This window comes from Ruditapes philippinarum, unplaced genomic scaffold (assembly GCF_026571515.1).
Source record: "Ruditapes philippinarum isolate M1 unplaced genomic scaffold, ASM2657151v2 ctg724_1_1_1_1, whole genome shotgun sequence".
NCBI lineage: Eukaryota > Metazoa > Mollusca > Bivalvia > Venerida > Veneridae > Ruditapes > Ruditapes philippinarum.
This window is the reverse complement of record NW_026864586.1, coordinates 1-26256: the sequence shown is the minus strand read 5'-3', so window position 1 is coordinate 26256 and position 26256 is coordinate 1. Positions and strand designations below refer to the sequence as shown.

Genomic DNA, 26256 nt, shown 5'->3' with positions numbered 1-26256 from the left:
TGGACATTACAAAATTTAGCCTGTATTTACCTAAATTTCGGAAATATGAAATCAAGATTAACATTGTAACATAGTATTATAATTTTAATAGATTGGGCAATTTTCCACGACAATTTCACATATTGATAAAAAAATGAAAACCTACATTTTTGATATTTTATGAGTCATTTTTTGAGAAAAAAGTTATTTAAGTTTATAAGTGATTAAGTATGAACATTTAAATGATGATTTTTTGTTATTATTAATACGTTGTACTATTAAGATTAGATCTATGGTATGACAGACCGTCTGTTATGGACAAATTCACTCTACAATTTCTAAACTGCTTATTTTCTTAATTAATTAAACTTATTGATGTGAATTTTAAATCTAAATTTTCTTTCTTTTGTAATCAGAGTCAAAGGAGATACTTTATAAAATCAGATAAACAACTAAAGCATGTACATGCGTTATTGCACGTATTAACCTTTTCAAATGAAACCGGTAATCAAATTCTTGACAAGTGTTTGAATTTCGTATTTTTGATGGACTGTCCTTGTAAACGGAGCTAGATTCCATAGATTGTATATAACACTCTGATATTTTTAGTTTTTCTTATTTCTCTTTTCTTTTCCTGTTAATATAATTATAAACTTCGACATTTTTGCAACGATTATCTTAATTAGTTTTTATGTCTTAAAAGGGGGAATTCTAAAGTAAAATTCAATTTTTGTCATATCTCCATATCTGTTTAGCAACTTTTGCAAATTGCTTTATTAAAGAGACTTTTGGCTAAAGCATACGCTTTTTAAGGTGATTGAATACTTTGCACACATATCTTATGTGGGTTTGTGTATTAACGTGTTCTACATTTTTATATAGGGCAATTACTATTTTGCGATTCGCAGATTGCACATGCTAAAACTATTTCAACCCGTCGAATGCCCACATCAACGTGCCGCGGCTGAATAAGGCCGAAAACCTATTTTAAAATCATCATTTGTTTCGATGATTAGTGGTGATCCGTATGTATTTATAAAGAAAGATGAATATGTAAGATATAAGTAGACTTTGCATATATGTAAAAGCATTGAAGCTATTTTGGAAGATATTTATAGTTGATAATAACAATATCGTGTTGTAAGAGAATGCATAATACAGATAAGACAATTTTATAAGGGAATTTTGAAAGCATCGTGTATAAGTATATATTTTTCGATTCTTCTTCAAGCGATTATTTCTTATCTGTCACATACCTTAATATATCTATTGTTGTCCAATGAAAACAAATGGGTTCGTTTTGCGGCTTATAAGTATCTTTGCTTAATTAATCCGATGAATACACGATAGAACAAAAAATGCATTCTGTTGTTTTTAACATTTAGGACATAATTAACGTTGATATTTGATTAATACTATGTGCACAATATATCAAAAAGTTAGTACTTACAACATTTCCTGTTATGTCACAAATTGCTGAAAATAATGAAGTTAAAATAATTTTTAATCTGAACTACCCAAAATATAATCTGCGAGTTATTGAAGATTTTTAATGAGGTTTGCAATATGTACGCTAGTCTTCTTCTCCTACGACATCTACGAAATAGATAAACTGTTGTGCTTTACCTTTATAGTAATGTGTTCTCTTTCAGAAATGCCTAGAAAATGTTGCCCAATAATTGACTGTCTACTGAAAATATTATGTAAAATCTCAAAAACGTATCTTGAAATAGAGTGCAACTGTTTCATCAATTGTTGCTTTTCGTCCTTTCATATCTTAAAATATCATTATAGCAGAGCTAAAATCTTACGTGTCTCACAATTTTGACCAGAATAGCCGTAGGGACAAGAGCATTTTCCTCCATCAGAGCATACACCTCGTCCATTACAAGAATGGTTTGAACAACCTCCTGAAATTTTATCGCAGTAAGAATAACTTCTTATACATTTTTATTTCAATTTTATTTCAAATCATAAGGCAGATAAGCGAGAGCGTAAATGACATACTTGCTGGACAATTCATTATTCCATCTCTCAGTGTCGGGCATTTATCTGAAAGAAAGATAAAAATATACTGCCAATAGATAGAGAAATTACACATGAGGGACAGTTTTAATTAGATAACACTCATATTGATTCAAATGTACGACAGCAAAAACAAGTTCGAGCTACTAATTGTACCCTAAATCAAACTTTTAAGAACTTTCATATATTCTTACCAACAGTACAGTTGATCCCACTAAAACGATGAAAACATTCACATGTATAAGTTCCGACACCATCAATACATCTTCCATGTCTATTACATGCATCGGCTGGGCAATCGTTTATATCTAGAAAAAGAACGATGTCAAGATTGTTTTGTAGCAGTCCTATAATTTAATGAAATCGTCCTGAAGTTTGGTTCCTACAAAATGCCCAAATATGAATAAAATACCATTGTAAAGAAAAACTAATTAATTTAGTGATGTATATTATAGTTCAATAAAGGGATACGCTTGATGTTTTGATGAACGCTTTGTCGGTATAATTCCATTCTTAGATTGAAATAATTCTCTCCTTGTTTTCGTTAAGATCCTGGTTATTTAACCATTTAATTAAAAGAACACAAACACATACACGCACGCACTCACGCACGCACAAACAACACGCGCCCTCACACGTATACACGAATACACCGCAATATTGTGACATTTCAAAGCTTAACAAATTATTAACTCACTATTTTCGCATTTATCCCCTGTGAATCCCTGATTACAAAAGCATTGACCGTGACCGTAACATATTTGAGTATGACTGTTACCAAAACATGGATCTGGTTTACATGGATCTTTTCCTGAAACGATATTTGTTTTTACTGTATTACTTTATTACCTTAAGTTAACATATTTAATCTATTTAAAAGTAGAGAGATCACAGTTTAATATCAATATTGAATAATTATAAAATTTTGTATATATTATATATTAATAAAAACACTTTTAATATCAATATTGAATAATTATGAAATTTTGTATATATTATATATTAATAAAAACACTTTTGTAGGCACATTTATCATAAGTTGGAGAGAAAAAAGCAGTTATTTTATAATTAAGAAAAAATACTTGTGCCTAAAATGGTCATTTAATAACCAAAATATGAATAGCGGTGCTCATTTTTATATTTCAAATGTTTAACACGGTTTTTATCAACTGGATACAGCTTTTACCAATCATTGGTTTTGGCTGCAAAATGTATTGATTTTAAGTACTGTTACTGTTTTTACAATATGCAATTATCTTTAATTTTATTTTTAAGGAGTTTAATAGACCATTATTATCCACATTTGTTAACACACACATAGGCTCATGCACAAGCACAACAAATTGAAGATGCTTCATGCTGAATAAAGTGTTTTCGATAATAAAAAAAGTAAACTTTATCGTGATTTTTAATAAAAATAATTAAAGTTTGTACTTACTAATACTGCATGTTTTCCCTGATGTTTGAGTTACGCAAAAACATTTAAATCCACCACTTTCTTTATCTTTTTCACAGACAGCTGAATTTTTACATGGTGTTGATATGCATGGATCTTGAAATAAATACAAAGTATATAGATAAATTATAAAATTTCAATTTCACTCATGAAATAAAGTCTATCTGTCAATACTTAAGGATACTTTTGAAATAAGAAAGAATGAAAGGGGTCTAAAATTACATAGAGCCGGCTTGTGAAAATATGTGATTTTATCATCTTTTGAGAAAATGCGTTCCTAACCGGACTTGTCAATGAAAGGGATAGAAAAACATCCATTTTTCCAAAATGTCGGAAAAATATAAATGCTTTTTATGCGAATGTGATGGTTCCTTTAACAAATTCGCTTGTTTACAAACATTATACATTTGAATGAATATGGGAAAATAAAATAAAAATCCTGCTAACTATAATAATTGTTGTTAATATCCATCACACCATTCCATTCCAGAGTTTTCTATGATCGAAATAACAGCAATTTCATAGAACTAAAAATCTCAAAAAGCTATTTTTATCGACTTTAAAGTTATTTAAAGTACATTAACGTTGTACCAGAATAACATACCTGGAGGTTCTATATGAGTTGTGATACAAACTTTCTCGCTCTCAACACTGCAACAATTACGTGTTCATAATCAGTGGTCAAATATATATTTTTTAAAAGGTGAGGTAAATAATTGAATTAGAAGAAGGACGCTAGGAAAAGAAATGAGATATAACTGAGACTGGAAGATGGTTGACGTATGTACATGTTAAGATCAACATTTTGGCGTCTGTTTCCAAGGATGCCACATGGTCTTTATAGTTAAACATTTATTTTAATTAAATCATCACCAGGACTTAAAACACATTCCTTTCATTTAATACAAATGAAACTTTCGATTCAAGGAATAAAAGATCCTGTTACACAATTTTTTATGGTTTTAAATCATAAATATGATGCTCCAATTAAGATTTATCAATATTGTAGGTTCCAAAAAGCATTATTTATAAATATATTACCGAATTTAACATTTCGTGTTAAGGGAGGTAATAACATTTTTATTTTCAATAAAGTTTAAGTCAAATTTTACGATAAGAAATGAATGCATATATTTTAATGATAAGACATAATATGTACAAATATTTGCCGTACATATTTTACATATTCTTCGATGTTTGAAAATTGTTTTATTTGCATAAGTATGTACATATATATCATTTCATTGGTTTACTACTAGATCACAACACACAGGATCTTTAAATAAATTACTATTACCTGATATTTGGAAAATAACATACAGGCAAATTAGCATATTCTTAGTTTTACACAGTCATAAGATATACATGTATTTGTACAATTAGCCATCATTAATACAACATTAACGCAAAAATGAAAATGTCAAAATATAAAGTATTTCATGGTAAAGAATTTTATTATTGGCGTGTAAACTAGAATTATATAAACTCATTATGCTCAGACTTTAAGCCTTCTCTTACCCATTTATATCCTTTGCTTTGAAGCAGATATTTTCTTTTCCATGCATTGAATGTTCAAAGGACAGGTCAGCTTTATACACCTGATCACCTTTGTGTGTTATATATTGTACTGAACTGACATCAAACTTGTCAATGAAACTGTCAGTGACATATATCTCGGAAAGATTTCTGTAATAATAGATAAATCAAGAAGCATTTCTAGACCGACAAATCCTTCGTCAAATGGTAGAAAAGTTAAAAAGACAACAGTTCACACACTACCATTATATACCATCATGGGCAATGACACAAAGAGTAAGAATAAAAAGTTTTCTGAGACAAGGAAACTTTTTTCCGTAAGTGGTATAAATTCATAGTCAGAGGTTTCACCAATGTTGTTGTCAAAGATTGAAGTTATACTTTAATGGCAGCTGTGGCGTTCCATAGTTTAATTTAAGCGGTTTTTATTCGGTTGCGTTTAGTTTTTCATCGTATAAGTTTAACTTCCGGTATTGAATCAGTGAAACTCGACAATTTCCGTCACTGATGTACATTGTCGAGCTCACCCGTGCAATATCGTGACCACTGGTCACTCGTTCTTTGTCGTACTTGTCCAATTGTTTTGTTTGTTGTATATGTTTCTATGTGAGAGAGATATCCACTGGTTCTTTTAAATATTTTTTACTTATGCGCACTGTTTGCTTTTCCTGTCCCGCTCACTCTTTACAGTCATCTCTTACGAGTCAGACATATAGTAGAACTAGTTAATTTAACATAAGATCTACATTTACTTTAATTATTTCAATTAATATTGAAATGTTTTAATTTATATAAGAAAATATCTTGATACAGACGCTGTGATAAGAAATAATATTAATACTAAGATATTGATTGTATTTCTTATCTATGTATTTTTGTAATTTCTTATTCCGAGTCGATTGTGTATATATTGTTATATCATTGTATTTGTTTTTATATGTATTGTTTTTGTATGATGTATAATTATTTGATTATATTTTTAGACCATTTTTACTTGGATTCTAATACATACATCGAACCTACGCCCGGAGTTTGTTTCTATCCAGTGTAGAAATATTTTACCCTGCGACACAGGTGGTCAGTGTGGTTTTTCGATCGTCACAGCGACTGGACGATCTACGGAGGTAGGCTAAGACGAGGTCCGTATCTTTTTGGAGAGTCTCTTGTCCTTACAGAGCTAGGAACGAGGTTCCCAGAGGGTAACGAGGAGAGGATTCGAATCCCGACGATATCAATGATCGCCGACGTATATAAGTATTGTTTTACCACTTATATTCATTTTTGGATGCTTTGGATGGATTTGAAAGGATTTAGGAATGTATAAAGTATTAAGTGTTATTTAAATCTGATGCATCAGTGTTTTTAAAGCTAGCTAGCAAATTAATTTGGAGGATTTACGCGCGCAAGGAGGAATTTTATTATCTTGACGGATAACGCGTTCCATAGTTAAAATCATTATTACGACGTGTAGAAATTACGAGGAGCCGGGATGACTCACGACCATAAAATGAGGAAAGGACAGTGAGCAGAACTTTTTATTCTGAATTCTGTAAATATTTGGTTTTGTAAATAATTGGATTTTTATATCATTGTGTATAGTGTGAATATTGAGGTATGTGTTTTATTTGTGTTGACAAGTAAAACGTAAATTTTTCAAATATTTTCGCGAGGTATTTTTTCAGTAATTACTTGATCAGAGATATTTTGACCATTTAGCAACCTTTTGTAGTAAATATTATTGAGATAAATAGGTAACGTTTTTGTACTTTTCAGAATCCTTTTGATGCTTCTGCATTACAGATGCCATAAGTTGATGTAAAATTAGCATTCTTTAAGGTGAAGTGCCTCCTTTGAAAGGTGATGTTACGTATGATGTTTGGCGATATGAGACTAAATGTCTCTTATCAGATTCTTCAACATCAGAAAATTTTAGTTTACAGATTATTCGTAAATCATTACGAGGTTCAGCCAGATAGGTCCTTATACCATTTGGAGAAAAGGCAACTTTAACTGATATTTTAAATAAACTTGATACTTTATTTGGGAATGTTTCTACAAATGAATCTGTCATGCAATCTTTTAACAGTGAATCACAGAAGCTCTCTGAGAATGTGACTTCATATGGTTGAAGATTAGAAACATTATTGCAGGTTGCAATTAGGTTATGTCAGCCACTCATCTAGAAATGATATGTTATGATCTAAATTTTGGACAGGTCTTCATGATGAAAAGCTGAAATTATTTACTAATCATATGTATACCTCAATTTCAGATTATAATATGTTACTGCGAGAAGTCAGAGCTGCAGAACAGGAACTTTCGTTTTCAGATAAATTAACGAAAGTTCAATGTCAATCTATTTCAGATTCTAGGGATAAAATGGTTGAAGATCTTTCGAAGAAGATGGACACTTTGATGACAAAAATGCAGTCTCTTGAAAAAGATATTAAAGACAGCAAGAAACAAGATTCCTTTGTTAATGACAGATCTCTTTCTGGTCATAATAGAGGTAATTATTCAAGAAACAATACAAATTCTTTCACAGGTTACAACAGAACAAAATGTATATGTTAAAACAAATAATTCTGACAATTCGTCTTCTTACAGGTCTGACAACACTAAAACTATTGACCCAAACGTTTAGACTCATCTGTGGTGGGGCACAAGAGCTCCAAATCTATTTTATTAGATAGATTGGTTGGTGAGGCTAATGATAGCACAGCAAAAATTTGCGGTGTAGACACCAAAGATTTTGTTGATACAGGTTCAATGGTTACTTTGATTTCAGAGTCTTTTAACAACAGTTTAGAACAAAAACCGGAATTATTAAGTATTTCTGATTTTAAATAAGATATTGTAGGTGCCAGTTTGGTTTAAACATATTTATTTAAGCTCGATTGCGAAACAAGTTCTTGCAACTTATATTAATCACTTTCGAGTCCGCTTCCTGGAACCAACCAGTACTTGTGTCATATGGAGAAGCATGGTCGTAACCCGAATAGAGCTCGAACCCATGATCTCTTGGTTGAGAGGCAGACACCTTAACCACTAGACCACCGCTCCCCTTGTGCCAGTGGAAGTAAGAATTCATACAAAGGTTATATTGAGGGTGATGTTTTTTATTTCTGATATTTTAGAAAATTGTGTTTTTGTTCCTGATACAGAGTACCGACAGTCAGTACCTGGTTTTATTTGTACCAATGTTTTACGTTTATGTAGTGTTGGTGAAAATGTTTCTTCAACAGATCCTTTTAAAATAGCTGTGTATGCTATGAAATGTGTCAATTTTATTTCAGTGAAGTCTTCTAGCAAAACACCAATCGTTGTTCAGCCTTTTCAGGTTACCACTATTTCAGGTTTAGTGAGGAATAAAGATGGTGTTTGTACTGCTTTAAGTGAAGCAATTGAGAACTTCAACTTTCAGGTTTAAATATTTGTCCAAGAATTGTTTCCCTTGAAAATGCTGAAACTACCTCTCGGATACCTGTAAGAGTTTGTTATATGACAGTCAAGGTTATTAAAATCAAACCTAATTCTGTATTTTGTTCACTTTCATAAGTTAAGGTAATGGATTCATTAAAACCTGAAGTATCAGATCCAAAGCCTGAAACCAATGTTCCTCATAATGTTAAAACTATATGAACTTTTATTGGATTTTCAGGGTTTTACAGACGTTTTGTTCCTGATTAAGCAAAAATAGTTAAACCTTTAAATGATCTTCTTGTAGGACATCTAACTAACAAGGCTTCTCAGAAGAGTAAGAAGGCCAAAACTCCACGGATATGGGGAGATGCTCAACAAACAGCTTTTGATAGTATTATTGATAAACTATTCAAACCCCCTGTTTTAGCATATGCTGATTTTACCAAACCTTTTATTGTTAATTGTGATGCCTCGACAGAAGGTCCTGGCGCAGTTCTCTATCAGGAACAAGATGGACTAGAGCGTGTCATTTGTTATGCCAGCAGAGGTTTACTTGCTAGCGAAAGAAATTATCCAGCACATAAGTTAGAGATTTTATGTCTTAAGTGGACCATAACTGACAAATTCCATTATTATTTGTATGGAAATTCTTTTTTAGTCAGGACAGACAACAACCCTTTAACATATGTAACCACCTCGGCCAAGCTGGATGCTGTAGGTCATCGCTGGTTAGCAGCTTTAAGTAACTATGATTTTAAAATCGTTAACAGGTGTGGAAAATCAAATGCTGTTGCTGATGGCTTAAACAGACTATATAGAAATCCTGCAATGGAAACTGTTTTAATTTCAGATGTTATTAAGACAATGTTTAATTCCGCTTTAGTGAAATCTGATGTACTTCCTTTAGCAGAAAGTGTTGTTATTTCAGGTGAAAGTGACCTTGAACTTTACGCTGAACTTATAAATTTTACAGATTTTTCAAGTGTTGATTTTTCACAGGAACAGCAAAAAGATCCTGATATTACTAGATTTTATCATATTTTAAACAATAATGTTATTTTAAACCAACAGGGAATTATAAAACAAGAGTCCAAGGCAGTACAATTTATATAAGACATAAGTCTTCTCTTTTTATACAGGAGAAAGTTTTTTTTAGAAAGACAGAAATAGATGATACTGAAATTTTTCAATTAGTGTTACCAGTTCATTTTAGAAGTATTGCCTTGACAGGTATACATGATGAGGTTGGTCATCAAGGGTTTGATAGGATCCTATGACTTTTTAAGTAGAGGTTTTTTTTTTGGCATTATATGGAACAAGATGTCCTTGAAAGGATTCGAACCTGTCCGAATTGAATCAGGAGAAAGGCGCTAACTAAACCTTCTGCCCATATGGTTCCTTTACAGAGTTCTTATCCTATGGAGATTGTCTGTATTGATTATCTATCATTAGAGAAATCTAGTGGTGAATATGAAAATATCCTAGTTATTACTGACCATTTCACTAGGTACGCCCAAGCCATACCGACAAGAAACCAAACAGACCACACAACAGTCAGAGGTTTGTTCGAGAACTTCTTCTGTCACTACTCATTCCCTGGAAGACTACGCAGTGATCAGGGCCGTAGCTTTGAGAGTAAGGTTATACAGGAGCTGTGTAGGATTGCAGGGGTGGAGAAGTCTCGAACAACACCCTACCACGCTATGGGTAATGAAATAACCGAGCGTTTTAACTCTACGTTACTCGGTATACTTGATACTCTGGACTCGGAGGGTAACAGCAATTGGAAGGACTTTGTCAAGCCTCTTGTTCGTGCCTACAACGCAACAAAACATGAGTCAACTGGCTACTCTCCGCATTATTAGATGTCTTGATGGCATCAACGCCTAGCCATTGATGCATTCTTGGGTATCGAACATCTACAGAAGTTCAAGTCCAGGGAGTCCATGTTATCAAGATGAAGAAGAGGATGGAGTTTGCCTATAAGACAGCCCAAGAAACGTCCATCCATCAAAGGACAGAGACACAAGACCTACTATGATGCTAAGGTAAGACATTCTATGTTGGAAGTTGGTGACCGGGTTCTTATCAGGAACGTTACCCCTAAGGCAAGTTAGATGACAAATGGGAGATGGAACCTTACATCAAAGTAGGCATCCCCAATAAAAATATTCCAGTATAAAAACTGAAGAAGGAAGCTGGCAAGGGAAAAGAGAAGACCTTACATAGAAACCCCCTTCTTGATGTCTATACCGTACACTTACGATGAGACGGAGAGTGAAAAGCAGAGTTCTAAGCCAAAAGCCAGACCAGAAAAGAGGGAACAGACTATACATACAGGAGTTGTACCAGAGCAAGAGTCTGACTCGGACTGCAGCACAGGAAATGAAACTCCTAGGTACCTCCCACCCCATAGACGGCCAGCATCCAAGCCCCGTGTTCTTAGACCGGTGCAGCCAATCAACAATCCACATGTTGTTTGTGAGGATCAGTTGTCATTTACTGATGGAGAGATGTCATTTTTGTCAAGGAATTTAAGGAGACAACATGTTTCTCCAAATTTACATTTAAGAGATAATTTTACTATTGATAGCCTTAATTATAATTTTTCAGGTATAAACCAATCAAATAGTTCCCGTAATAATATTATTTTATCTAATAGTAATTTAAATACTAATGTTTCTAAAAGTAACACTTTTTCTCTAGTTACAGATGATTCCAGTATTGTTCGAAGGTCAATAAGAATTAGAAAACCACCAGATGGGTATGGTGAGTGGGTTAGACCCACAACAGCAAATATTGATCATTTTCAAAATCATGACATTTTGTATCCTCAATCTTTTGCAGATCAGGGAGAATGTCACACATAGATATGACTTTTGATTTTCATATACATTATTGAAATATTTTATTTCAGTTTTTATTTATATGTGTTTTGTTAACTGGACTTAATTTCTGTGTTTCACATTACAGAATTGTTATAAAGTTTCAGTTTACCATGAAGTCTATATCAGAAATCATTATTATTTCTGTGTGTACAATTTACTTTTCAGATTTTCGAAAGAAAACAGAAAGATGAAATATGCATATTGTATTTCGAATTGTTAAGGAAATGCCTTTGTTTAATGATTTATGTTAAATGAATTTCTTTTTTGTATTTTGTCTGAATTTTGTGTCTGAAAATGTTATACATGTATTTATCTTTTAAGAAATATGGTGCAGTACATTTAATGTTGAGAAATTTAGTGTTGTACCTTTAACATGCTAAATTTCATTATGGCCTTAAATGTACTATTACTCTTGAAGTTGAATTTCAACTTCATGTTATTCTTGTATATTTATTTCAGTATAAAACTTGGAACTTGAAAACTTGATTTAACGCCTATTTCTACATATAGAATATATATTCAATGGCGTTGTACAGCTATATACCTTATATGTGCTACTCCCAGTGTTACCATACACAATACTCCCAGCAGTGCGACGGTCACAGTGATTGGGTCAATCCCCACCAACATGTAACAATCTACACCCCTGCACCCCTGCACATGATAACACATGGGCTAGACTTTATTATATTATTGTACAATGAAAATAATAAAAACTGATAGAAATATACAAACATGCACAAAACAATTAGGAACAGACAATGCCTTCAGCGTCACTTAAAAAAGTGCAAAAAAGTCCTTGAAGTAAAATGATTTCAGTTGTCTTTTGAAAATTTCAACAGATTCACATTTTCTCATATTAATAGGTAGTTCATTCCACAATTTTGGTCCTATCGTGCTAAAAGCTCTGTCAGAAAAAGTCCTCTTCTTATTAAAAGGAACAACATAACAACCAACAGAGGATTCAGATGATCTTAAGGTTCGTTTTGACACTTGATGAGACAAAAGCTCTATTAAATATGATGGTGCGTTTCCTACCGAACAGTTATACATGTATGTCAGTATCTTGAAACTGATTCGTGCTTTAATCGGAAGCCAGTGCAGATCGAATAATGCCTGTTTAGAACTATCATACTTGGAACGACCTAACACCAGTTTGGCACACATATTTTGAATACGTTGAAGTTTGGCTAATTCATTTTGAGATATGCCGTATAGAATGATGTTGCAATAATCTAAATGGGATATTACTAAAGATAAAACAAGTGTTTCAGCGGCTCCCTTTGTCAGATACTTTCGAATGCTCTTGATCTTGAAATAGTTTAACATAGCAGTTCTGCACTTTCTTTTAATGTGATCTTTGAAATTTAGAGACTCATCCAAAAAAGCACCAAGATACCGTATACAATGTTGTGATTCAATAACATTACCACATATATTGATTTCTTTGGTGTTACACTTATTCAGCTGTGGACGACTTCCGAAAAGAATAAACTCTGTCTTTGAATTGTTCATTTTTAACTTGTTGCTGTTCATCCAATCATTTATATGCACTGCACAGTCCTGGAGGTCCTGAATTGCGCTTGCTTGCTTCTGCGGTAGGTGATGGTTTAAAACGTTTATTTGCAACGTGGTCGTCGGCAAATCCGTGCACGGGAATGGAGGGAGGTACAATGTCAAAGATAGTTCCTGCGTACGTCAAGTAGAGCCAAGGGCCCAAACAGCTTCCCTGGGGGACACTACAGTCAAGTTCCCGTTCTGATGACACATTCGAGTTAACACTCACTCGACAGCTACGCGGCCTCAAATATGAATCTATCCATTCCAGCGCAGATCCAAAGACGCCATATTGACTTTCAAGAACATTTAACAGTATGTTATGGTCGACAGTATCAAAAACAGCACTTAAATCTAGAGCTATCAGTGCAGTGACCTCTTGATGCTCCATTGCATCAAGAATGTCGTTTACGAGTCTAAGAAGGGCTGACTCACAGGAGTGAAACTGACGATAGGCCGACTGATTCGTTGGAAGGAGATCGTTTCCGTTTACATGTTTATTTAGTCGATGAAGGGCGGCTTTTTCAATCAATTTGGACAAGAATGTCAAGTTGCTGACAGTATACATGAATGAGATAGAGTATGTGTTTTGAAATGTGTTTTATTGTAGGTTGATGCAAATTGGAAAATGAGTGTTGATATTTTCATTTTCAGAAAATGATATCATTTTCAGCAGTATTGTATTCTTTTCGCAATTGTTTATTGATTAAAATTTACAAATGTTCAGTATCTTAACTTCAGGAATTGTTTTGGAAAAATTTGGCTTAAAAATTAAAATTCATTTCAGTTTAGTTTTTAAATAAATATTGCTGAAATTTAATTAAATATACTTAAATAGGTTAGATAGTATAAATTTAAATATATTTCGTCTTGTTGATAGGATTCTGTAAATTAATTAGTGAAGGGAAATGTCAGGAGCTATTTTCTTCTTCCAGGGGAGAATGTCACAGATTGAAATTATACATTAATGGCAGCTGTGACTTTCCATAGTTTTATTTAAGCGGAAACATCGTGCACGCGCGTTTTTATTCGGTTGCGTTTAGTTTCTATCGTATAAGTTTAACTTTCTGTATTGAATCGGTGAAACTCAAAAATTTCCGTCACTGATGTACATTGTCGAGCTCACCAGTGCAATATCGTGAACACTGGTCACTCGTTCTTTGTTGTACTTGTCCAATTGTTTTGTTTGTTGTATATGTTTCTATGTGAGAGAGATATCCATTGGTTCTTTTAAATAGTCTTTACTTGTGCGCACTGTTTGCTTTTCCTGTCCTGCCCACTCTTAACAGTCATCTTTTTCGAGTCAGATATATAGTAAAACTAGTTAATTTAACATTAGATCTACATTTACTTTACTTTTTTGAATTTATATTGAAATAGTTTAATTTATATATATAAATATCTTGATACAGACGCTGTGGTAAGAAATAATATTAATACTAAGATATTGATTGTATTTCTTATTGATGTATTTTTGTATTTTCTTATTCTTATTTCTTATTCCGCGTCGATTGTGAATATATTGTTATTTAATTGTATATTGTTTTTATATGATTTGTATTTGTATGATGTATAATTATTTTATTATATTTTTAGACCATTTTTATTTGGAGTCTTATAAATACATCGAACCTACTATCCATTGTAGAAATATTTTACCCTGCGACGTTATTAAACGTTTTGCTATTGCCTGGCCAGTAAACGTTTTGTTAGAGTCTTGATAAAAATTTGTAGATAACAATGAGCAATCACTCAAAGTTATGATGTGAAGATGTGTTATTCTTGCAACTTCATTTCTTCTTATTGTAACTTTTTATACATGAAGCTTCATATTACATGAAATACATTTAATACCTCAAAAGCTTTATCAGTAAACCATTGAAACAATAAAGGGAAATAACGCAAAAACGAGTTTTAGGAGTGTTATTATTGCCATGCAATTGACTATTCCAAGATAAATTAAACCCGCCTGAGAAGCTTCGTGTTTTTCAAATACTTATTGAGTTATGCTTCGCGCAAAAAATGCATAATATCAAAGGTAAATAAGTTTTAATTTAAGATGGGAAGAATTATCACTTTTATGCACTGCACTGCTCCTAATGAGATTTATCCACATAAGAAGTTTCAATTTGATATCTCAAACACTTTTCAGGGTATAAAAATTAAATATAAATCAATGAGTGAGATAAATAACTAAAAAATTATAATGAGAACACTTACCTTTCCTGTGCATTGCATTAGTCCTTTATGACATCTATTCACCAATGAATATTAAGTTTATATCTCAAATACTTTTTCGATTTATGTTTCAGAGAAATATAAACATGTGAAAAAACAACAAAATATATAGTATGAAAAACAAAATGCATTAGCTAAACAATTATGAAAGGCATCGTTCGTATTTTTGCTAACTTGCTCACTGCAACCCTCATGAATACGATCTATCTACTTATGACGTTTCAAATTGATACCTGAAAGATACTTTGGTGTATGCCTTGACCACATGTGAAAAATAACAAAGGTAAATAGCTCAATATAATCAAGTTTTGAGTTATCATTTTGTGTACTTCACGCTTCCTCCATGAGATAAATTTGCCTTTGAAGTCGCAAGAAAAATAGATTTTGAACACTGTTTAGTACAAAAACGTGGGACGGAATGACGGACGTAAATAACGACGGAAGTCCTTACTACGAGACAGTACTTATGCGGCTACTCCATTATGCTCACCATTGTTTTTTTAAAAATCTGGAAACAAAGTGATCCCTCGGAAGCATAAATCACAACAAAATTACTCAAAACATTGCAGACTCGGTTTGTACATGAGTGATAAGGAAATAGTGAAAAATCCATCACGCACCCTAGGATCGGCTTAAGCGGAACTCAATTCTCAACACTTAATAGCGCTGGCATCAATAATCCCGAAAGAACACAAAAATATAACAACACTGAAGTGAAGTACGGGTCAACTTTTAACAGCTGCCACACAGCACTTGACACCTGCTTCAAATATGATAAATAAGATCAACAATGAAAGGCGGCGTTCAATGAACGCAACCCCCAAACGACCCAGCAACAAGTACGATTGAAATCAAATAAATGATTGAATAATAGAGAAAAATTTGTAACTGATAAGGAAATTCAAAGAAAAACAAATGAATGATTTAATAATAGGCCCACAAAGTCAAAGGGTACAGGGGATGGGGGCAGGAGACCTGGAGAAGGGGGGGGGGTAAATGAAAGAAATAACACTAGGGGCAAGAAGAAGATATTTACCGTAGACGAGAAAACAACATGGGACACAAGCAAAAGTGTCACCAAAACAGTATGAAACAACATACATCTAAGGAACACAAAAGGGCCTTGGAACGGTCAGCAGCACAAGTACTGCTGGGGAGTTTAAACCGGTTATTGGTGCGCCAAACCTCACTCTTAGCCGAAACATGTTCCTATAAACGAGACAGTGTAAATAAAATGAATCCTCGCCAAGTGAAATTATAACAGTTAGTATGGTTGCAAAAGGTTAAATAAGTAAAACACAAAAATGACCATAACAAAAGTACTCAATGTCCTAAAGGAAGACAGAGCTAAAAGAAAAATAACCTACAAGGGCCCGACAAAGCAAGGCAGAAGACGAACATTAAGACAAGTCAGTCCTTAAGGGCTTTAAGAACTGTCCACCATAGAGTCTTCCACTTGGTCCGCCAGATGTAATCAAAAGAGGAAAGCGTAGTTCCCAACTGTAAAATGGTTAAACACTAAACATGCAGTATGTCTTAAAATAGTAGGGTCATAACCTCTTTTAATAAAACGTTTAATGATTTTAGTAAAAACAGCAGAAAAATTACCATAACCCAAAATCTTGCGAAGTTTGTAAATCACATCGCCATAAAAACCAAGCTGGCTAATCCTTTGTCGCAGAATAGTTTTTAAATCACTATTGAATTTTTGCAGTTAAATAAAAAATTCCGATTGTAAAATTTTGTAAAATATTGCCGTAATTAATTAAAGCGGTAGCCCTGTATTAGAAGCTTGATGGTAATGAAAATATTCCGCTCGTTGAAATCCTTTACGTTGCTTCCTTCAAGCCATATAAATTAAAAGAAATGAATGACATCAAATAGTAAATACCGTAACCTATTGTTCTTATACCTACATAAGTTTCCTCTTGCATGTGCAAATGGACAACAAATTACTTTACTCACTTTATGTACAGACTCAATCAAACCGAGTCTGCAATTGTGTGGCAGCTGTTAAAAGTTGCCCCGTACTTCACTCCAATGTTGATATATTTTTCTGGTCCTTCGGGATCATTGATGCTAGCTTTATCGAGTGTTGAGAATATTGAGTAATGCTTAAGCCGGTTCTAGGGGGCGTGAGGGATGTTGCACTTATTCATAATCCCTCACAGACTCAATCAAACCGAGTCTGCAATTTTCAAGTAATTTTGTTGTGATTAATGCTTCCGAGGGATCAATTTGTTTCCAGATATTTTTACTATTTTCAAAGTATCCACTACTCCCATTTTTAAATGTGGATTGTTCCGTTTTAAAGAAGGTGCAAGAACGCAATCAAGATAGCTTACTCTCAATACTTCTGGCCATGAACAGGCTGAGTCGGGCCTCCATATTTATATTATGTAGTTTTGGGAGTTCCTATTTTTTTCTTAGTTCATAACAAAACTTTTTTCGACATTAATATGAAATATTGCTCGTTTATAGAGGACATACTTCGATTATCTTAATTGCTTGTTTGATCAGCGATGATTAGTTTCGAAGGCCACTTTGTAAGTTGGTAATTGGTTGCATGACATCAAAACCTCTTTTTACCAGCAAATAATGGCCAATTTTAATTCTCTTAAGTACCGCATGACCTGTACAAACATTTAAATCATTTGATCTAATCATGAAATACATTGATAGCTTCTTAGACACTGACAGGATTCGAACTCTCAGGACTAAGGATTAAAATATATATTTTCAGTAACAATAACCACTAAAAGGTCATACAATGGCAGTGTATACGATACTACTCAAGATATAGAATGAAAAACGTAAAAAACATTATCAAGAATAATGGATTAACGTTTTATACAAAGTGACACCAAAGTACGTCTTTGAGTAAATTAACAGCATAAGTCAATAAGATATTTGTCAGTCCGACCGGTTATCACATCAGTTATATCACTTGACAGGTAATATGTTAAGTGCGTCAACGTATATCAGAATGGACAGGTACTACATTAATTACTTAAACTTATGGCTTAGTCAAGATGGTGCAATCTAGCACATGAGATTGTTTAATCTTGTAGGCATTATATAAACTACATCACAATTATTTACAATGTAAATGTATCATTACGTTTGTATTTAAATACAGGGATACTTACACAAAGGATTTTACATACACTGGAATTAAACATGTTGCGCCAACCATGCAATCAACAAATTGGCTTAGAGAAGGCATATCAATGAAAAACGGCTTCCCCTGAAAAATGTTATGGATACAAGTACATGTATTTGTTGAATTTAAGATATCATTGTAGTAAAAAATACTGCCATCAAAAAATTTATATTTGTGTTAGTTGAGATTGTTTTAGAAACCAATTGTTGCAACATTAATTATAACAGCACCTACCGTATAAATTGTCGATGAATGGATAAAAACATCAGCTGAAATCATAATGATTACACGTATTAAATTATTTAAAAGCATCTCTATTAATGGTAATTGTGCAATTGCTTTACGTAATTGTTTTAATTTTACTTTATTTATTTTTTTGTTTTTATTTATTTATTTATTTATTTATTTAAATTAAATTTTGCATGTGTAAACTTCAATTTACAAATTTTTCGACAAATGTATTTATACATATATATATGTCAATAAAAGTATTTGTCTTATCAAAATAAGACACTTTCAGAATTCTAAATCTAGGAATGAGAAGCTACAACTGTACCTCGTACTTCTAAAGTATAGCAAAGTAATTCGTCAGACTCAACTCTAAATCCATAATGCAACAGCGCAGGTCAGCAGATGTAGAAAAATGCAACATTTTTATGAAAAAGTAAAATTTAAACATAAGTTTTACAAAAAAAGATACTGTTAGCAATAATTTTAAAATGATTAAAAAATCTTTCTTGAGTATTCGAAGTATTTTTAGTTTTCAATTTGTATTTGTTCTTTCGGTTCATGTCATATAATCTAAAGTTACGGTAATTGACGGCAACAAATCTTTTTTATGATTATTGTTTCTACAATACGGCCAATGTTTCAGGTAAAATACTACACATTTAGCAATTTCTAAAACTATTTTCACAAGTTTTTTTACCTAAGAAACCTGCAAAGAATTTGAAGTGGACAAGTTTTTGTTTCTCATTTGGAGCCATGTTTATTATGTGCAATAAATAAGAAAACTACCAATTACAGAAAAATCATTTGTAAGTAATATCAACTGCACGTATTTAGAAACAATAATACAACAAAATGTTAATACGGAGGAACCAAATTTAATGGATACTTATGAGACGTTGACGTTGTTTACTTATTATGTATTTAAATAACTGTAACGTTTTACATTTATTACACAAACAGATGTTTATGTGGCCAAAACGGCAAATCGTTCCTTTTAAACTGCCCATTTTCACGTTTTTTTCAGTTTTTGCAATTCCATAGAGAAATAGAAAATTTTAAACCCGTTGTTGATTTACAAAAACATGCCACCCCAAATTAACCTAACCTAACCTTTCTTTGCCTTTAAAAAAGTTCTGATTATGCATCATCATTCATATAAGTATACAATGAAAGCTCATCAAAAAGATAAGTTTTAAACGCCGTTGGATGCCGGAAATTGTATGGTAATAGTAGCAATTTGTATTATAAAATATGCACCCATACATGCATAAGAAGTTATCATTTAGTATTAAAGAAAGAAAAGCATTTAACGCTCTTGCATGTGTTACAAAAATAAGAAACAAATATCAACAAGTCAAAGGCAATGTTCATAGGAGGAAGCCTCTTAAACACACCAGCTAAAACAGCAGGAGCCCCCCCCCCCCCCCAAGAAGGCAACGAATAGACCGGAAGAGGACACCAGAGCATCGAAGGAGGGGAGGGACATGTAATAAGTGAAATTTTCTCGGAAATTGTAGAAACATAAATTTTAAATCATTTACATGAATATGCATCAGAAACTTTAATTTTATTTGTAAATTTTTTATTTAGATATCGGCTAAAATGTATAACCCTAGGTTGAATGTTGTAAAAAATATGTTTACAATTTATTTTAAAATGTGCACCTATAACGCGCCAGTAGCCACCATTTAAGATGTTAGAAGGAGTGAGGGGAGTATGTTGTTTCACACAAAACCCCTCCTATTCAACTGAAAATTTCTGGATCCGTTTCTGAACTATATTCCCGCTTTATTCATGTATTACTTCCCCGAATTGTATGATATTATAATTGTTTTATGTACAAAGGAAATTCAATGAACTGAATTTATTGGGGGAAAACATCTTATGAAATATTATATCAACCTTTGCTAACAATAATTAAGTTTTTATTTAACAAGTTTAATGAATTTAGTAAAATTTATTTATAACATATGAAAAATATAAAAAAAAACAGATTGATGAAAACATTTTGTTTTCAAAAGGGCTGGCAATAAACGTATGTTTTCGCTGTGTTTGAATAATGCATGTAAAGTTAAAATACATATGCTCGGTCTGTTCAATCAAAAACTGCACTGGAATGTGATAAATGACAATAATGAAATAACGACATTTTATAAAAGCCTGGATGAAGTGTGATCCCTCGAAAGCATTAATTACAACAAAATTACATGATCATTGCAGACTCGATTTGATTGAGTCTGTACATAACACCCTACGTTTATCTCACCTCTTCAATTAAATGCAGACAAAACGGTTTTATTCATTCTTTTTTTAAAGCCAGCCTGTACTCTTTGTGTGACACTAAAAAAAATTATTTGATACAAAAGATACATCAGGTTGTTCCCCCTTAACATATCTTTTTTAATATTTCTAATTAAAATGCCTTTAAACCTTGGGAATATATTGATAAATCAAAAGAACACTTAAGCATACATTCTCAATACACATTGCTTAATTAATTTAATCAATAATTATGCTTTATCTAGGTAATTTGTTGCCAAAATATCATTTAGAATAATGACATAGAATCTGAATTTTAATTTCTTTGGAAAATATTGTAGAATAATCAATGAATTTACAGAGATTATAATAATTTGTTATCTATTACAACAACAACAAACAAGAGCCTGTTGAACCGGGTGATGCTCCCTGACTAGTATTTGAACACAGAAAAGTATATCTTTTGTAGTTTCAGAGTTATGTCCCAGACAAAGTTCAAAGTGTGATAATTCCAAACTTAGGCAATGCAGATCATTGGGGTTCATTGATGCCAACACTATAAAGTGTTGAGAATTGAGTACCGCTCAAGCCGGTGCTAGGGGGCGTGAGGGATGTTGCACTTATTCATTATCCCTCATGTACAGACTCAATCAAACCGAGTCTGCAATTCTTATGTTATTTTGTTGTGATTATTGCTTCCGAGGGATCACTTTGTTTCCAGAATTTTGTACTTCACAACAGCAGATGTCAAGTGCCGTGTGGCAGCCATAAAAAGTTGCCCCGTACTTCACTTCAGTGTTGTTATATTTTCTGGTCCTTGGGGATCATTGATGCCAACACTATAAAGTGTTGAGAATTGAGTACCGCTCAAGCCGGTGCTAGGGGGCGTGAGGGATGTTGCACTTATTCATTATCCCTCCTGTACAGACTCAATCAAACCGAGTCTGCAATTCTTATGTTATTTTGTTGTGATTAATGCTTTCGAGGGATCACTTTGTTTCCAGAATTAATTACATTTTTTTGCACTACACTCAATAAGATCTATCTACCAACTTGCGTGCGATACGTCGTCTCAATATGTTGATCATTTCTGTGAAATAGTTGTAAAATCCGACTTCAAATAACCAAGTTATGGGCCTGACACAATTTTGCTTCAAGATCATACTGTGATCTTGACCTTCAAGGTAGTGTTGCGCGTGACACGTCGTCTCAATACGGTGATCATTTCTGTGAAATAGTTGTAAAATCCGACTTCAAATAACAAAGTTATGGACCGGACATGATTTTGCTGCAAGGTCATGTTGGACCTTAAACTTCAAGGTAAAGACCCAAATTTTGCGCGTGGCACGTCGTCTCAATATGGTTATCATTTCTATGGAAAAGATGTAAAATCCAACTTCAAAAAACCAAGTTATGGGCCGGACACGATTTTGCTGCAAGGCCATGCTGTGACCTAGACCTTCAAGGTAGTACCCCAATGTTGCGCGAGACACGTCGTCTCAATATGGTGATCATTTCTTTGAAATAATTGTAAAATCCGTTTTCAAATAACCAAGTTATGGGCCGGACACGATTTTTCTTCAAGTCTTGCTATGAACTTGGCCTCCAAGTAGCGACTCAAATATTGCGCGCGACACGTTGTCTCAATATGGTGATCATTTTTGTGAAATAGTTGTAAAATCCGACTTCAAATAACAAAATTATGGGCCGGTCACGAATTCGGGACGTACGTACGTACGGACGAACGTTCTAACAGGAGAGTAATAATGTGGCTACTCTATTGTTCTCTCTATTGTTCTTTTTAGCCACACAAAAGAAAATAGCAACATAAAAGCATTATGGAATGAATGACATATAGGAGAAAAAACAGTTACCTATTGTCCCTCTAACCACATAATTATTGTCCTGTGCGGACGGACGGTCGGACAACCCGTCGAATATATGCTCCCCCGAAATTTTTCGGGGAGCATAAAAACGACTTTTATGAACACATCTGCAGATGTTTCTAAATTCAAAAAAAAAATCACCACTTTCATGAACAAATGTTACGGGGTGGATGGGTAGATGGACGGTAACTTGCACTTTCAAGTCCCGTCCGTGAACATGCGCAATCAAACCGAGTCTGCAACATTTTCAACTTTGCAGCTTCAGGTGGAGGCTTTTGGGGATTCTGTTTTTTCTATTGTAAGCAAAATGAAAAAACGTTGAAAAACTATCACATTAAAGGTACTTTTAGAAGTTTTAAATTTACCCTGTATAGTCAGCAACTCTAACACATATTATATGCTGGCCTTTATTATTTGATGTAGGCAGCCAAGACACAGTTGTATACGCAACTCGTTCTCGTGTAGTATCTTCACGTATGCTTGATAATGTCACATTCTCTCCATTGCGCCCAGTTGGGATGAAGCGGAATATTGTTCTTTAGAAGTAAGTTTTAATTTTGCTTTACTTTTAAGTGAACAAAACTTCTTAGCGACTATTTGATATAATTATAGCTTGTGAACAAAACCTCTTACTTTTATGTAAATAATGTAATTCTTCAACTTGATTAGACATGACATATACTTTATTTAGATGTTGATTTAGACATTACGGATTATCAAATATCTTTACACCGTTTTATATTAGATATAGAATTTGTAAAATGTTGAATTCAAACGAAGCAATTCAAAAATTATATATGTATAGAAATGTATTGCAAATAAGGAAACAGTGCAAAATATCATATGAGAAAAAAATCTTTGTTTCTTTTACTATAATAGTTTATATTCAAAATGGTTTGTAAGATATACGTACGTGTTTTGTGGAGCCTTAGCATAGATGTCCGTAGACCATGTTGTACCAACATATACGATAAAAACATGATCGACTTTCTTAGTTGGAGAAACAAACTCTGGAGTTACAAGATTTTCAAGCACTTGCACGGTAAACTAAAGCAATTGAAAAGCATCGGAAACATTATAGGCAATCGATCTATGACATAAAAAACAGATGTAAAATGTGAAACATCTACAAAATAGAAAATGCATAATACATGTATATTTCACAATTAGCTGTTTTTCTCTATCAAAAACAAATGGAAACATTATATGCATCCGATCTATGACATAAAAAAACAGATGTTAAATGTGAAACATATACAAAATAGAATATCATATGTGATTGTTTTTTGACTAAAGCAAATATTCACAACATGTACAAAATTAAAAATAAAAAATTAAAAAAGACGTTTTTATGTAGGATTGTTGTTGTTAAACATTGTAGAAATGCTAGAAACTCTTATTTACGGTAAGCGTTAAGTTCTTCTCGTCTTACGGCTTGTCCCATTTTATTATAACGCGTCAATGACAATCAATATTACCAAAAGATACACACAATACTTAATTTCACGTTTTCGTTTGAATTTATACGATTTTATGCGTTGTAAACTGTACTTAACTTTTTTGTTTTACATGCTGTTATACCCGAATAATTATACACTACAAAGTATATGTAAGTTAAAATAGTAAAACATTTTCATATAAATATTACAAATAAAAAGCAAAGTGAAATAAATAATTTGTCCACGAAATGTAAATGTATGTTGAATTATTTCTTGTTTAGATATATTTTAAATGGTAAAAAGAGAAATTTAAATGTCTCAAAATTCTTTATACAGCTGCGTTGTTAATACCTGGGTACCAGTGGAACTGAGAGCAAAAAGTACTGGAGGGTAGATTTTAGTGCCAAACTTCATCTTCTTTGTATTAAAGTCTCGGAAAGTGATTGGTATTACTACCCAAGTTTCATCTTTATAGCCAAGAGATACGTTTGTATTAATTGTCACTTTACACACAGTTGATTTGTCCTACAAAATAAAACATGAGTATCAAATATACATCTTTCTTTGTCAGCAAGAAAACATGATACAAATGAAAATTGTGTTTAGAAATGTGCGTGTGTGTTTACAAGTGTGCGTGCTTGCCTACGTACGTATGCTCGTGCGGGTATGTGCACTTTTTTTGTTGCTGTCCCTGTTTGTTTGCTTGTTTTGTTTTTTGAATAATTTCTAAATAGTACTCTTGCAACTTTACAAAATTTACTTAATAAATATATATTATATTTCGGTTTTCGATTTTTCAGATCATTGTAAAATATCGTCGCTGATTAACATCATGACGTATTCATTCTATGTTAGCTGCAACAAAATTGAAAAAATTACAGGACGACAGACTCGGCGTGTTATCCCTTCGTCTTTTGCATTTCTTAGCAATTAAACTACTTTTTGACATAAACAACTATCATGGAATATCACCTCGTCAAGAATATTAAGTCCGGGTGTATCTGGAAATCTTCCAATTTCTGTAAATTTCGATACTTCACATCTAACAAAATCACCGTCGGGATCAATCATGGGTATCCGAATAGTTGTACTCTGATTCAGTCTTACTCTACAACGAATAAAGATATATAAGGTTATCAATACTAATACAAACAAAAACCCGGTTTGAAGAGGGTCATGCTCCCGGAATAGGTTTTGGACACAGAAAAGGACACTTCTTGTTGTTTCAGAGTTATGCCCCTGGACAAATTCAAAGTGCGATAATTCCAAATAAGGCAAGACAGAATTACTGGTTTTGCACTAGACTTCGAATCAATGCAATCTATCTACCGACTTAGTTTCTTGTTGATATACCTCTTGTAGTTTTACAGTAATGTCTTTGACAAGGTTCACAGTGTTAAATTGACAAAGGGCAATAACTCCAAACTTAGGCTATGTTTATTAAGCACTGCTCATCTACCAAATGAGATCTATCTAACTACAAAGTGTATTTTTCATATCTCTTATAGTTTGAGAGTTACGTCCTGGACAAAGTCTAAAAGTGTAAAAATAAACAATGGGCAATAACTCCAAAATTAGGCAAGGAAGAGTTGCGGTTCTTGTGCACTTTACATTTACCAAATGAAATCTATCTACTTACAAAGTGTCTTCTTCATGTCTTTTATGCTTTCAGAGCTATGTCCTGGATTATATTCAAAGTGTAAAAATGAACAAAGGGGAAAACTCAAAGATTAAGGAAGGCAGAGTTACGGATCTCTTGAACTGCACTTCTATTTAATAATAAATATCTACCTACAAAGTTTAATGTTGATATCGCGTATGGTTCCCGAGTTATATCACGGACAAAGTTCAATTTGTAAAAATGAAGGGCAAAAACTCCAAAATAAGGCAAGGCAGCGTTAGTATTCTTGTACACTGCCCATCTAACCAAGAAAATCTATCTACCTACAAAGTGTCCTGTTCGTATCTATCATACATTCAGAGCTCTGTCCTGGACAATGTTGTGTAAAAAAAAGGCAATAACTCAAAAATTGAGGCAGAGTTACAAATCTTTTGCACTGCACTTCTATTTAATGAGATCTATCTTCCTGCAAAGTTTTTTGTTGATACCTCTTATGACTTCCGAGAAATGTCCTGGACAAGATTCAAAGGTAAAAAAAAAATGAACAAAAAAGCC

The 26256-nt window shown here is 33.0% G+C and overlaps 2 protein-coding genes across 2 annotated transcripts; both read right to left on the bottom strand.

Moving 5' to 3' along the window:
* Positions 1-1767: 1767 nt before the first annotated feature.
* Positions 1768-18352, bottom strand: LOC132726181 (neurogenic locus notch homolog protein 1-like). The gene is made up of 8 exons (XM_060711452.1): positions 18252-18352; positions 4979-5146; positions 4065-4111; positions 3443-3556; positions 2702-2815; positions 2199-2312; positions 1987-2031; positions 1768-1889 (listed from the first exon to the last, which is right to left on the bottom strand). Exons 1-8 carry the CDS (start codon positions 18326-18328, stop codon positions 1768-1770), a joined length of 801 nt encoding a protein of 266 aa, XP_060567435.1. The 5' UTR covers positions 18329-18352.
* Positions 18353-23002: 4650 nt separating this feature from the next.
* On the bottom strand, positions 23003-25188 carry LOC132726186 (uncharacterized; the record flags this gene model as incomplete). Its single annotated transcript, XM_060711458.1, has 4 exons — positions 23003-23177; positions 23555-23688; positions 24432-24605; positions 25053-25188. Coding segments are annotated over 4 exons (619 nt in total), but the record flags the coding sequence as incomplete, so codon positions are not given.
* Positions 25189-26256: the final 1068 nt, after the last annotated feature.

Bases quoted from the DNA above. Each gene is read 5' to 3' on its own strand.
- LOC132726181 (XM_060711452.1), bottom strand. From the start codon at position 18,328: ATGCCTTCTCTAAGCCAATTTGTTGATTGCATGGTTGGCGCAACATGT. The intron at 5,147-18,251 runs GTAAGTATCCCT...CTATTATTACAG, and splicing joins GTGTATGTAAAATCCTTTGT to AAATCTTTCCGAGATATATG. The intron at 2,313-2,701 runs GTGAGTTAATAA...TTCTTTTTCTAG, and splicing joins AGGGGATAAATGCGAAAATA to ATATAAACGATTGCCCAGCC.